General features: G+C 40.6%; 1 protein-coding gene across 1 annotated transcript in view; it reads left to right on the top strand.

Moving 5' to 3' along the window:
- Positions 1-3,613: 3,613 nt before the first annotated feature.
- LOC116952461 (sorting nexin-6-like) overlaps positions 3,614-16,277 on the top strand; it is a 43,094-nt gene continuing 30,430 nt past the window's right edge. The window contains exons 1-2 of the mRNA XM_032971829.2: positions 3,614-3,708; positions 15,854-15,901. Of these exons, the coding sequence (XP_032827720.1) occupies positions 3,703-3,708; positions 15,854-15,901 (54 nt within the window). The 5' untranslated portion in view covers positions 3,614-3,702. The remainder of the gene's footprint in view (positions 3,709-15,853; positions 15,902-16,277) is intronic.

The raw sequence follows: 16,277 nt of genomic DNA, 5'->3' as shown, positions 1-16,277 counted from the left end.
TGTATTGTGAGTAACTTGGTCTGCGAGTATTTTGCAAGACGATCAAATTTTTAAAATACATATTAATTTATATTCTTGGTTCTTTCGGTATCCCTACATTGTGGGGATCACAAAAAAGATCTCCAAAATCTTGAATAAACACAAGATCCAGGTCCGATTCAACACATTACATAAAATCCGTGATCTGGTTCCGTCTGTAAAAGGTGTGATTCCGGACATACAGTACCCTGGCGTCTACAAACTAAGTTGCCTCTGTGGTAGTAGTTACATTGGAGAAACCAAACGACATGTCTCGGACCGCATTCGTGAACACAAAGCAGACCTGAAACACGGTAGGACCAACACCTCGGCCGTGGCAGATCATTGTTATAATTCAGTAGGCTTACATGACATTGACTTCTCCAAGACAGAGGTTTTTTGCAAGCCATCTGGCTACCATGAGAGATTCATTCATGAGGCTATTCACATATACAAACAGAGACAACTTCAACCGTGAAGATGGATTCTGGCTTAGCAATCATTGGAAGGATTTGATAAACCATTTCTGGTCTTAATCGATTGTTTACGCTTACGGTGGCTTTCAGACCGCATCCATTATTTTCGTCTCCCCCCTCCTCTTTTCCGAACATAGATGGACTCGTCCATTTGAATAACTGCCAAATCGCTCTCCGTGGTGCTAACGTTAAAAAAACCCGCCATTTTTTTCAAATTTTCTTGCTGTGGTCTTCACACCTGATGATGATTGCTTGTGTTGCAGTCGAAACGTCGTGATAATTTTATTGTTTTATATTTTTAATATTTTATTGTTTCCCTCCTACGTGACTTTACCGAAAGAACCAAGAATATGAATCCCTGCAGTCACGAAAGCTTTAAATAAAAAATATTAATTTGCTAAACAAGCGACGTCTTGCAATACGAGTACTACGTATACGCTTTCTCTTCCGAGCGTCACGTGATCACAACTGATATAAGATTTCTTTGATATACGAGTGCTTTGGATTACAAACACGTTTCCGGAACGAATTATGCTCGCAATCTAAGGTTTTACTGGATAATATTAATAAATACCTAGGTTTGATTACGTGCCCGTTTTCGATGATTTACCTCGTAAAAAAAATCTGGCATATCTCGCACCCCCAGGGGGTTCGTGCACCCCAGGTTAAGAACCACTACAGTCTACCGGGTCACTGCCTATCGAGTCCAATGAGAATGTATTTTATCACTCAAGTGCCTCATGACACCGCATTTAAACGTATCCCTAGGCAGCAGTTGGCATATCGTCGGTCGCTTTCACCTCAGGGGCCCACTCAGGGGCGCAACGACCTATTTTAACCGGGGAGGGGGGCTATACAAGATCCTATTATGGGCACCCCTCCCTTCTCCCGACTCACTTTAACTGAAATAGCTACGGATGTTTTTTTAACCTGTATACAATAAAATGCAGACTCTGTTTCTATATAGATTATTTTAGTTGCATCGTGTATTGGGTTTAGAGGAAGACAGTCTCACAGTGACTGTATTAAACATCTTCTTTGGTTCTTTCGGTAAAGTCACGTAGAATGAGAATAAAATAATAAATTGATAAAATAAAATAACACAATAATATTCTCACGACGTTTCGGCCACAACACAAGCGGCCTTCATCAGGGTAAGGGGACGAGACTGTCTTGAGGACAGCGCTGGAGTGAGAAAGCCACGCTGAGATCACGACCTTTAAGCTGTGTGAGAAGAAACAAAGCGCCTTGACAAAGGAATTAGCATAAAATTTAGCATTGAAATGGCTGAGTGATTAGCTTGTGACTGGTCACAGAAAAGGCTATGTTAAAGTTAAAGCATACACATCCGCAAAGGCACCCCTTGACAAAGGAATTAGCATAGAATTTAGCATTGAAATAGCTAAGTTAAAGTATACACATCCGCAGAGGCACTCCTTGACAAAGGAATTAGCATAGAATTTAGCATTGAAATAGCTGAGTGATTAGCTTGTAACTGGTCACAGAAATAGCTATGTTAAAGTCAGCGCATATACATTCACCGAGGCACCTAGTACAAATCAAACAGGAGAATTTAGCATTGAAATAACTAGGCGAATTTAGCATTGAAATAACTTAAATATGTATTAAACATATTTAAATATGTATTAAACATATTTAAAGGTACAATACTCACAATTAAGTTATCATGCTTTCATGCTGGCCCATCGGTTTAGGATTTCCTCAAAGTGGGTGGATCGAGAAACGTTATGCTACTCTATTGATCTGACAGCCAGATGCATTATCCGGGCTTGGTCTATGGTAGATCGCAGGTAAAACATTTTTATGAATATTTATTTTTATACATTTTCTTAAATGTTTTTTTAAAACGTTGATTCGAGGTCCCCTTGTGACCGACTGGGCCCTAATGCATCGCATAACGCCATCTCATATCCCAAAAGGTCCCTCCTTCCAGAAGGGGGTGCAGGCTGCGGTGTGGATACCGTGCAGGAATAATTTATCATATGAACCGGTAACTTGATCGCCACCTTGTGGTGACGAACGCAGGAACACGTGCACAACGTGAAATGAATATACAATGGCGTGATAAATATATAGTTATACCTTAGTAGACGACCGCTTTGAAATACGTCGAATTTGGTACACGTTGTGTTTTAACGATTAAAAAAATGTCTTGGGATACGACGTCTTGCTTGTGATACGACACGCTTGCTCGAACTTGTATAGGGAGGGATGAGTCGCCGCGTACCCACTTAGACCCCGTTCACGACTGAGACAAAGCGCCGCTCCTCAGTCTGCCTGTAGATCTCGTTCAGTGCACAACCCTTGCTGTAACTTTGTGAATTTTCACGGGTTTTTTTATCATTTTAACTCCTCTCAGCAAGGTAAAGTGACGTAAAATTTTATTTTTATTTCAATTTATTTTCATTTATTTATGCATTTATCTTAATTTATGTATGCATTTCAGTGATAAGTAGTGTCTAAATTATTTTATACAACTCCATTAATGTATAATATGCCATATAAATATCATTTCTTATACTCTGGAACGAATGATTTCCTTTCCCTTTATGGGAAAAATTCGTTTGGTATTCGTCATTTTCGGTAAGTCCTACCTTCTGGAACGAATTAATGACGTCTACCGAGGTACCACTGTAATATCATAATAATAAATGTATAATATGCAAACGTTTCGGGAAAAGGCCCTTCTTTATAGCACACAAAAAACAAATTACACATCAATTACACACGTAAACAACACAAATTATGACGACGAACTCGGGGTTCTCCTCGCCCTTGATTGGCTCGTGTGTTATATCGCCCGGCAAATTATTGGTCCAGACAATCTATTAGCGTAACTTTCATTAATCCTCGCTCGTTGATTGGTCCACTGCGGCTATTGCTGCTCACGCTCCTCTGATTGGTAAGCCAGCCATACGACTCGTCATCCGTTTCCCGTCGTGATTGGTCGCCGGCACACCGGCGGACCGGAATAGGAAGCGAGCGCTCGTGCTGTTGACCTCGGCTCACGATTTGCTGACGGCGCCTCTGGTAGGCGTGGTTTATACCGCATAACCTGCGAATCTCGTTAATGATTGGTCCGCACCGTGTTGTGGGGGCGGGGCTCGCAGAGGAGGGGAGGGCGGGGCGTTAAGGGGCGCACGGGACCCGGATGTGGAGGCTGTGAGCGCGGGGCTGAGCGGCCGCGATGATGGTGAGAGACACGGGCCCCATCATTCACTCAGCCGCTCACCCAGCCACTCACCCAGCCGCTCACCCAGCCACTCACCCAGCCACTCGTCCTGCTACTCAACCGTCAATCTGACACCCAAAACTCACTCGTTCTGCCACTCACCTACCCCTCACTCGTTAACCCACTCATCCACCACTCACCCTGCCACTCACCCCTTGGTCTGACACCCAATCCTCACTCATTCTGCCACTCACCCGCCGATCTTCACTCGTTATGCCACTCACCTCCTCCTCCTCACCCGTTCTGCCACTCACCCCTCGTCATTCACCTACCACTCACTTATTCTGATACTCGTTCCTCGCTTATTCACACACTGATTCATCTGCTCATTCAACTCTGTTACTCATTTATACACTCCTCACTCTGTCACTCATTTATACACTCCTCACGCATTATACCACTCATGTATACACTCCTCACTCATTATACCACTCATTTATACACTCCTCACTCATTATACCACTCATTTATACACTCACTCATACCACTCATTTATACACTCCTGACTCGTACCACTCATTTATACACTCCTGACTCATTATACCACTCATTTATACAGTCATTATACCACTCATACACTCACTCATTATACCACTCATTTATACACTCCTCACTCATACCACTCATTTATACACTCATACCACTCATTTATACACTCATACCACTCATTTATACACTCCTCACTCATTACACCACTCATTTATACACTCCTTACTCATACCACTCATTTATACACTCATACCACTCATGTATACACTCCTCACTCTGTCACTCATTTATACACTCCTCAATCATTATGCCACTCATTTATACACTCATTATACCACTCATTTATACACTCACTCATTATACCACTCATGTATACACTCCTCACTCATTATACCACTCATTTATACACTCACTCATTATATCACTAATTTTTACACTTCTCACTCATTATACCACTCATTTATACACTCATACCACTCATTTATACACTCACTCATACCACTCATTTATACACTCACTCATACCACTCATTTATACACTCCTCACTCATACCACTCATTTATACACGCACACATTATACCACTCATTTATACACTCCTCACTCATTATACCACTCATTTATACACTCACTCATACCACTCATTTATACACTCCTGACTCATACCACTCATTTATACACTCCTGACTCATTATACCACTCATTTATACACTCATTATACCACTCATACACTCACTCATTATACCACTCATTTATACACTCCTCACTCATACCACTCATTTATACACTCATACCACTCATTTATACACTCCTCACTCATTATACCATTCATGTATACACTCCTCACTCATTATACCACTCATTTATACACTCCTCAATCATTATACCACTCATTTATACACTCATACCACTCATTTATACACTCACTCATTATACCACTCATGTATACACTCCTCACTCATTATACCACTCATTTATACACTCACTCATTATATCACTCATTTTTACACTCCTCACTCATTATACCACTCATTTATACACTCACTCATACCACTCATTTATACACTCACTCATACCACTCATTTATACACTCCTCACTCATACCACTCATTTATACACTCACACCACTCATTTATACACTCACACATTATACCACTCATTTATATACTCCTCACTCATTATACCACTCATTTATACACTCCTCACTCATTATACCACTCATTTATGCACTCATTATACCACTCATTTATACACTCCTCACTAATTATACCACTCATTTATACACTCACTCATTATACCACTCATTTATACACTCCTCACTCATTATACCACTCATTTATACACTCACTCATACCACTCATTTATACACTCCTCACTCATTATACCACTCATTTATACACTCCTCATTATACCAATCATTTATACACTCCTCACTCATTATACCACTCATGTATACACTCCTCACTCATTATACCACTCATTTATACACTCCTCACTCATTATACCACTCATACACTCACTCATTATACCACTCATTTATACACTCCTCACTCATACCACTCATTTATACACTCATACCACTCATTTATACACTCATACCACTCATTTATACACTCCTCACTCATTACACCACTCATTTATACACTCCTTACTCATACCACTCATTTATACACTCATACCACTCATGTATACACTCCTCACTCTGTCACTCATTTATACACTCCTCAATCATTATGCCACTCATTTATACACTCATTATACCACTCATTTATACACTCACTCATTATACCACTCATGTATACACTCCTCACTCATTATACCACTCATTTATACACTCACTCATTATATCACTAATTTTGACACTTCTCACTCATTATACCACTCATTTATACACTCATACCACTCATTTATACACTCACTCATACCACTCATTTATACACTCACTCATACCACTCATTTATACACTCACTCTGTCACTCATTTATACACTCCTCACTCATACCACTCATTTATACACGCACACATTATACCACTCATTTATACACTCCTCACTCATTATACCACTCATTTATACACTCACTCATACCACTCATTTATACACTCCTGACTCATACCACTCATTTATACACTCCTGACTCATACCACTCATTTATACACTCATTATACCACTCATACACTCACTCATTATACCACTCATTTATACACTCCTCACTCATACCACTCATTTATACACTCATACCACTCATTTATACACTCCTTACTCATACCACTCATTTATACACTCATACCACTCATTTATACACTCCTCACTCATTATACCATTCATGTATACACTCCTCACTCATTATACCACTCATTTATACACTCCTCAATCATTATACCACTCATTTATACACTCATACCACTCATTTATACACTCACTCATTATACCACTCATGTATACACTCCTCACTCATTATACCACTCATTTATACACTCACTCATTATATCACTCATTTTTACACTCCTCACTCATTATACCACTCATTTATACACTCACTCATACCACTCATTTATACACTCACTCATACCACTCATTTATACACTCCTCACTCATACCACTCATTTATACACTCACACCACTCATTTATACACTCACACATTATACCACTCATTTATATACTCCTCACTCATTATACCACTCATTTATACACTCCTCACTCATTATACCACTCATTTATACACTCATTATACCACTCATTTATACACTCCTCACTAATTATACCACTCATTTATACACTCACTCATTATACCACTCATTTATACACTCCTCACTCATTATACCACTCATTTATACACTCACTCATACCACTCATTTATACACTCACTCTGTCACTCATTTATACACTCCTCACTCATTATACCACTCATTTATACACTCACTCATACCACTCATTTATACACTCCTCACTCATTATACCACTCATTTATACATTCCTCATTATACCAATCATTTATACACTCCTCACTCATTATACCACTCATGTATACACTCCTCACTCATTATACCACTCATTTATACACTCCTCACTCATTATAACACTCATTTATACACTCACTCATACCACTCATTTATACACTCCTCATTATACCACTCATTTATACACTCATTATACCACTCATTTATACACTCCTCACTCATTATACCACTCATTTATACACTCATACCACTCATTTATACACTCCTCACTCATTATACCACTCATTTATACACTCACTCATACCACTCATTTATACACTCCTGACTCATACCACTCATTTATACACTCCTGACTCATTATACCACTCATTTATACACTCATTATACCACTCATACAGTCACTCATTATACCACTCATTTATACACTCCTCTCTCATACCACTCATTTATACACTCATACCACTCATTTATACACTCCTCACTTATTACACCACTCATTTATACACTCCTTACTCATACCACTCATTTATACACTCATACCACTCATTTATACACTCCTCACTCATTATACCACTCATTTATACACTCATTATACCACTCATTTATACACTCCTCATTATACCAATCATTTATACACTCCTCACTCATACCACTCATTTATACACTCCTCACTCATTATACCACTCATTTATACACTCATTATACCACTCATTTATACACTCCTCACTCATTATACCAATCATTTATACACTCACTCATACCACTCATTTATACACTCCTGACTCATACCACTCATTTATACACACTCATTATACCACTCATTTATACACTCACTCTGTCACTCATTTATACACTCCTCATTATACCAATCATTTATACACTCACTCTGTCACTCATTATACCAATCATTTATACACTCCTCACTCATTATACCACTCATTTATACACTCCTCATTATACCAATCATTTATACACTCCTCACTCATTATACCACTTATTTATACACTCCTCACTCATTATACCACTCATTTATACACTCCTCACTCATTATACCACTCATTTATACACTCACTCATACCACTCATTTATACACTCCTCATTATACCACTCATTTATACACTCATTATACCACTCATTTATACACTCCTCACTCATACCACTCATTTATACACTCATACCACTCATTTATACACTCCTCACTCATTATACCACTCATTTATACACTCACGCATACCACTCATTTATACACTCCTGACTCATACCACTCATTTATACACTCACTCTGTCACTCATTTATACACTCCTCACTCTTGTCACTCATTTATACACTCCTCACTCATTATACCACTCATTTATACACTCACTCATACCACTCATTTATACACTCCTGACTCATACCACTCATTTATACACTCCTGACTCATTATACCACTCATTTATACACTCATTATACCACTCATACAGTCACTCATTATACCACTCATTTATACACTCCTCACTCATACCACTCATTTATACACTCATACCACTCATTTATACACTCCTCACTCTGTCACTCATTTATACACTCCTCAATCATTATACCACTCATTTATACACTCATTATACCACTCATTTATACACTCCTCATTATACCAATCATTTATACACTCCTCACTCATACCACTCATTTATACACTCCTGACACATACCACTCATTTATACACTCACTCATTATACCACTCATTTATACACTCACTCATACCACTCATTTATACACTCCTGACACATACCACTCATTTATACACTCACTCATTATACCACTCATTTATACACTCACTCTGTCACTCATTTATACACTCCTCATTATACCAATCATTTATACACTCACTCTGTCACTCATTATACCAATCATTTATACACTCCTCACTCATTATACCACTCATTTATACACTCCTCATTATACCAATCATTTATACACTCCTCACTCATTATACCACTTATTTATACACTCCTCACTCATTATACCACTCATTTATACACTCCTCACTCATTATACCACTCATTTATACACTCCTCACTCATTATACCACTAATTTATACACTCCTGACTCATTATACCACTCATTTATACACTCCTCACTCATTATACCACTCATTTATACACTCCTCACTCATTATACCACTCATTTATGCACTCCTCATTATACCACTCATTTATACACTCCTCACTCATTATACCACTCATTTATACACTCCTGACTCATTATACCACTCATTTATACACTCACTCATTATACCACTAATTTATACACTCACTCATTATACCACTCATTTATACACTCCTCATTATACCACTTATTTATACACTCCTCACTCATACCACTCATTTATACACTCACTCATTATACCACTCATTTATACACTCCTCACTCATTATACCACTCATTTATACACTCCTGACTCATTATACCACTCATTTATACACTCCTCACTCATTATACCACTCATTTATACACTCCTGACTCATTATACCACTCATTTATACACTCCTCACTCATTATACCACTTATTTATACATTCACTCATTATACCACTCACGTATACACTCCTCACTCATTATACCCACTCATACACTCCTCACTCATACCACTCATTTATACACTCACTCATTATACCACTCATTTATACACTCCTCACTCTGTCACTCATTTATATACTCCTCACTCATTATACCACTCATTTATACACTCCTCACTCATTATACCACTCATTTATACACTCCTCACTCATTATACCACTCATTTATACACTCCCCACTCATTATACCACTCATTTATACACTCACTCATTATACCACTCATTTATACACTCCTCACTCTGTCACTCATTTATACACTCCTCACTCATTATACCACTCATTTATGCACTCCTCACTCATTATACCACTCATTTATACACTCCTCACTCAAACCACTCATTTATACACTCTTCTGTCACTCATTTATACACTCCTCACTCATTATACCACTCATTTATACACTTCTTCGCTCATTTTGTCACTTGGCCACCTGCTCATTCACTCACTCATTCAACTACACATTCAGCCACTCCTCACTCATTCAAGCATTCATTTCTTATACCGCACTTACGTTAAACTCATTCTGTCACTCATTCCCCACATTAAATCACTCATTTATCAACTCATATCTCGCCCATTCATCCATTTATTCATTCATCCAGTCATTCCTCACTTGTTACTCACTGCTTCGTCACTCCTTCCTCACTCAATCTTTACTCATTCCGCACTCAGTCACTCATTCCTCCATCTCATCACTTAATCGACTAATTCATATAATTTCACTCATTCACGTCGTTGTACAAAGCTTTTTCACTCATCTAATTTCTCATGAACACCATTCACTTCGCTCATCTGATTGATTCGCTCGTTCATTTTATTAACTCATTCAGTCACTCATTTGCCCCAGTTACCTCACTGATTCACTCATTTATTCCTTTGTCCTGCCATTCCTTAATCCATTGATTAATTTAAATGTCTCAAGTTATTCAGTCATTCACCCACTCATTCACCCACCCATTCACCCACCCATTCTAGTACTCATTCCTTCATCCACGTATTCACTGAGAAATTAACTCGCTCAATTACAAATTTAAATTCATCTGGTTATGTCATCCACACTCTTAATTCACTTAATTACTCTCGTTAATCCCCTCGCCGTGCATTCTCTGATTCATCCCATTCATTCGCTAATTCATCTCATGCAACGATGCATCTAATTATTTGACTCATTCACGCACTGGGTTTACGATCGTTGATCTCAACCATCACTGTTTACCAACCATGGATTTCGCGCCTGGGTGTCACAAATCACGCACCTCAAAACAGGTTCATGAAAGGAATCATGAATTTCACATCAGTACACAAACAGTGAGAGCGCCTCCGTTGAGTCGGGTTATTATTACTTGCAGCATTCTGAGCAAGAATATAAATTTTGTTTGATCCAAGTGGATATTATCGTCTTGATTTTCACTTTTTTTCCTCGCTAGTTTGGTATATTGCAGTAGGCATGGTTTAGAAAGTTTAATTCGCATTACATGGATAACAATGTAACTCCTTAAGACCTGGTGAGATAAATACTGTACATAGATGCATTTTTCAAACACTCTTCCTTTCGATATTTGAAAGCCAATCGAGTTATGCACTTTTATATCATCTAGAGTGAAAACTAATTTCTTTAGAACTGCTTTTTGTGTTTAGTTTGTTGCCCCCGCCCGCCCGCACCTCCGATTAGCACGGTTGGCTGCGTACGGTGCGAAAGAAGTTCAACATGTACAACTTAAAGGGCTTCATCTTCTTGGTTCTTTCGGTAAAGTCACCAAGTAGAATGAGAATAAAACAATAAAACAAAATAAGACGATAAAATTCTCATGACGTTTCGGCCACAACACAAGTAGCCTTCGTCAGGTGAAGGAACAGAACTGTCGGGACGCTGTCGTCCCGACAGCTGTCGTCCCGACAGTTCTGTTCCTTCAACCTGAAGAAGGCTACTTGTGTTGTGGCCGAAACGTCGTGAGAATTTTATTGTCTTATTTTGTTTTGTTTTATTCTCATTCTACGTGACTTTACCGAAAGAACCAAGAAGATTAATTCTTGCAGTCACGAAAGCTTTAAATCGAAATTTAAAGGGCTTTGTCAATAAATTGCTTGGTCAGGGGCTCCATACGCCGCTTTGGTCGTGGGAGGTAGTAGTTTGGACATACTTCACCACGCTGGTCAGTGCTGGTTGCTGCTGAAGGGGTGGGTGGCAGGCTTTGTTAAGTGGTGGCCGGGAATGGAATTCGTGAGGCCCTGGGTTCATAGGCCCAGTGTGCTAACCGCTGCACCGTCGCTCCCACCACTGTTTGTTCTACAGTATTATGCAAATATTCTTGTGATGTTGCTGCGTTGGCAGTGAAACATGAGCACACATAACAAACAAAACGCAAAAGATAAAAATGAAAATAAATAGGCAACATTATGGGCTATGCACCTTTATAGCAAATGCAGTCAAAGTTATGCTGTGCTGTATTTCTGATGAATGCAATTAGGGTGCAGTAAATGAGTCAAGGCTATGACCAAATCACCTGAAATGTTCCAGATCTCGTCACAAGGCAAAGATAAGCAGGATTTTTAAGCCTGCATAGTGCTTACCATGGGTGACCACCACCAGGGCCGGATTAAGTTTCTTGTAGGCCTGAGACACTTCTGTTTCGCAGGTCCTTCAGTGATGACTTTCTACAGATGGTGCTGCTGGCCCATGTCACTACCGACGCTGTCACTCGCTTGTTTCACGCGTAGGACAACACCCGCCTTGTCTTGCCTTGCACTATTCTCTATTGAGATAGTTAGAAAAACACCATTTTGAGGATGTTATTGCTAATTTTGCAATGAAAAAAAATCTTCACAGGTTAATCTCGGGTGTTGATTTCTCATATTATGGGAAAAAAAACGATTGACTTGACTCTGCCGCTGTGTATTACTGTGCTTAACCTTGCTATGTAAACATTTATTCAAGAAGATATCTTGGGTAAATGTTTTATCCTACAAACAAAAATACACGGTCACGTTTCTTTCGTCGGCCCTTTAGCATTTGTTGGCCCTAGGCACGGTGCCTACTGTGGCCTATTGGATAATGCGGCCCTGACCACCACCGTCCAAATGCCGATTTACCACAGGCGGCTGTGGAGGGGGCTGAGCTACATTGATGGCAGTAGAAGGCTGGTAGAGCGAAATCAATTGTTGCACTACACAATGCTTCTTCCCATGTCTTATGCTGTCCGCCTTCGCCAGGCCAAGCTGCACTAAACCACCGCGAAAGAGTGGTTAAATAAGCACCGTGACCCACTTGGGGGTGGAGAGGCCCTCATCCAGCAGTGGATCAGGCAAAAGGGATGAACGTGTGTAACGTGGAATGCATATACTGTACACATTGTACATAATGATTACTGTATTTTTAAAAGAGTGGAGTGCTTTGTTCCGCTGGTAATGATTGTAAACTGAGTGTTGAGCCCTGTGGGGTCATGTCCGCATGCAGGGGTGAATCTTCACGTCAGTGAGTGATCGTTGGCACCTGCTGGTCCCTGGGCTGTGTGGTGTCGCTCTGGGCCGTGCTGTGGCTCTGATGAATCATCATCAGATTGAACCGTGCTGTGCTGTGCTCTGCTTTGAGTGTTTTTTTAGTACACGTGTCGTTCTCAGCTTAGGATACTCTTGGGTTCTTTCGGTAAAGTCAAGTAGGTAGAAATATATATTTTTTTTAAATCACGACGTTTCGATCGCAACACAAGTAATCTTCATCAGGTGGAACAACCACAGCAAGAAAATGCTGAAGTAGGCCTACTTATGTACAATATATGTGTACAGTATATTTATTTCACGTTATACACGTTCATCCCTTTTGCCTGATCCACTGCTGGATGAGGGCCTCTCCACCCCCAAGTGGGTCACGGTGCTTATTTAACCACTCTTTCGCGGTGGTTTAGTGCAGCTTGGCCTGGCGAAGGCGGACAGCATAAGACATGGGAAGAAGCATTGTGTAGTGCAACAATTGATTTCGCTCTACCAGCCTTCTACTGCCATCAATGTAGCGCAGCATTTTCTTGCTTTGGTTGTTCCACCTGATGAAGATTGCTTGTGTTGCGATTGAAACGTGATTTGTTTTATTTTATTTTATTTCTACCTACGTGACTTTACCGAAAGAACCAAAGAGTGTGGATTCCTGCAGTCACGAAAGCTTCAAATCAAGATTCTGCCGTAGGATGTTATATGTTGTGTTCCCGTGATGTTGCACGGTTTTTAATATGTGCTCTTGTGATGTGTGTGTTGATATCTTTGTTTTGCCTTTTTAGTGGGGAGCGATAGTGTAGCGGTAAGCGCGCTGCGCTATGAACCCAACGACCCGGGTTCGTTTGCCGCTCACGGCCAACACCAGTGACGATTATCTGAACCGGCCCTGTGCCTCCCCTAAGTCGACTCAGCCTCAAATGAGTACCTGGTGCGGTGTGTAAACATTGCCACTAGGGAAACAAAGGCGGTCGGGCGTTGTGCTGGCCACCCCCTCGTGTACCGTTCCGGCCTTCATAGTTGCTCAATAACAGCACTTGCCCCTACAGTCTGTTAAGGCTATATGGGGGTTCTTTGTCTTTTGCCTTTTTGAAGTGGGGAGCGATAGTGTAGTGGTTAGCGCACTACACTACAAACCTGGCGACTCGAGTTCGATTCCCACTCATGGCCAACATTAGGGACGATTATCTGAACTGATCTTGGGTCTCCCGAGGTCAACTCAACCTCCTATAAGTACCTGGTGCAATGTTTAAACATGTGTCTCTGTGTGAGTGTATGGCTCTCTGCGTGATGAGTCTGGGTCTCTGTTTGGTGATTTTGTGGGTCTCTGTGTGATGAGTCTATGGGTCTCTGTGTAGCGTGTCTATGAGTCTCAGTGTGGTGAGTCTGTGGGTATCCGTGTGGTGAGTTTATGGTGCTCTTTGAGTCTATGGGTCTCTGTCTGGTGAGTTTTGGTCTCCGTTTGGTGAGTCTATGGGTCTCTGTGTTGTGAGTCTCTGTGTCATGAGTCTGTGTCTTTGTGTGATGAGTCTATGAGTCCCTATATGGTGAGTCTATCGGTGGTGCTGGCCACCAACCACCTCGTGTGCCGTGATTCATAGGAGCTTGCTAACGGCGCTTTCCCTAACAGTCCGTTAATACCGGGGATCTTTGTCGTTTTGCTTTGTTGAAGGATGCAGTGTTGTGCCGCGTGGTTCTTTGTGAGCTGTACAGCATTTGCGTTTTGCGAATGTCCATATAACCAATACACTGTTTTGCTACAAGTTTTTTTTTCTATGTACTTGGATCCCAGAACTTCTGTTTGAGGCATGGTGATGATAATTGTGATCGTTATTCATCGCTGGTGAAGCACTGTGCGCCCACACAGCCGTACACACAATAATACCGACGCTAAAAATGTCACCGTTAAAATGAATGTTCCAGTCGGTGTTGAACCTCCCTCCCCTTCCCCAACCCCCATGCCAGCGTGTGATGATGACAAAGCAGAAGATCTGGTGTGTGCAAGGGGGGGGGGATATTTATTTTCTCTTTATATATTCGCCGTGCTTCTGAAGGCTCAGCCGGCGAGTGGTCACAAGTGCCTTGTTTTGCCGTGATTTTACGCTTCTGCCTTGCACATAACGACAGTCGCCCTGTTTGTGGGCTGAAAAGGAAAGAAATAAAAAATATAGTATATAATAGGCGACGTTTCTGGAAATGGCCATTATTCATGGCACTGCATCTTAATCAGAAATACTGTATACATTGCTATGGAATTTAGTGTGCGAGTGGTGGTGCAGTGGTTTCGCGCACTGCGCAATCATCTACTAGATCTCTCTTCTGGCCTCTCTTTATGTGGTATGAAGAAGGGCCATTGTCCACGATGTCGCCTGCTGTATATATATTTTTTTCTTTTTGAGGCCACACAGTGTTGTTGACGAACGTGTTAATGTTTTTGTAACTTGTGCAACACTGCCAATGCAGCAGCATCACCATATAATTTTCATATCAATGATCAGCACTGTGCAATCAGCTAACTACAGCTTAAATTATGGCCTCCGCCCCCCCCTGTTTGTAGGACGGAATGGATGACAGTCCTGACTACTTCACAGAAGAGGAGAACAAGGCAAGTTCATGTACTAATAATACAAAGACAAACAACTACCCCCAGTAGGATGAACAGACTGTTGGGGCAAATGCCGTGAACGAACACTCATGAAGACCGCCACTGCACACAAGGGTTGGGTGGCCAGCACCACGCCTGGCCGCCTTTGTCTCCCAAGTACCTGATACACTACCACACTGTACAAGGTACTCATTTAACGCTTGAGTCGGCCTCAGGGAGGCCCAGATATTCGACACCCCATGTTAGCTGTGAGCAGCGCTGGGTTTCGTGCACATCGCTCTAGCCAATATACTACTACAACTCCCCATAACAATAATGATACACAGTTATATTTCAATATCATCAGCCATGTTCAATCAACTGCTAGATGAAGGTG

This window comes from Petromyzon marinus, chromosome 47 (assembly GCF_048934315.1).
Source record: "Petromyzon marinus isolate PM22_M1 ecotype Great Lakes invasive population chromosome 47, UKy_Petmar_22M1.pri1.0, whole genome shotgun sequence".
Lineage (NCBI taxonomy): Eukaryota > Metazoa > Chordata > Hyperoartia > Petromyzontiformes > Petromyzontidae > Petromyzon > Petromyzon marinus.
Note: the sequence above shows the minus strand (reverse complement) of the source record. Positions and strands in the feature narration are given on the sequence as shown.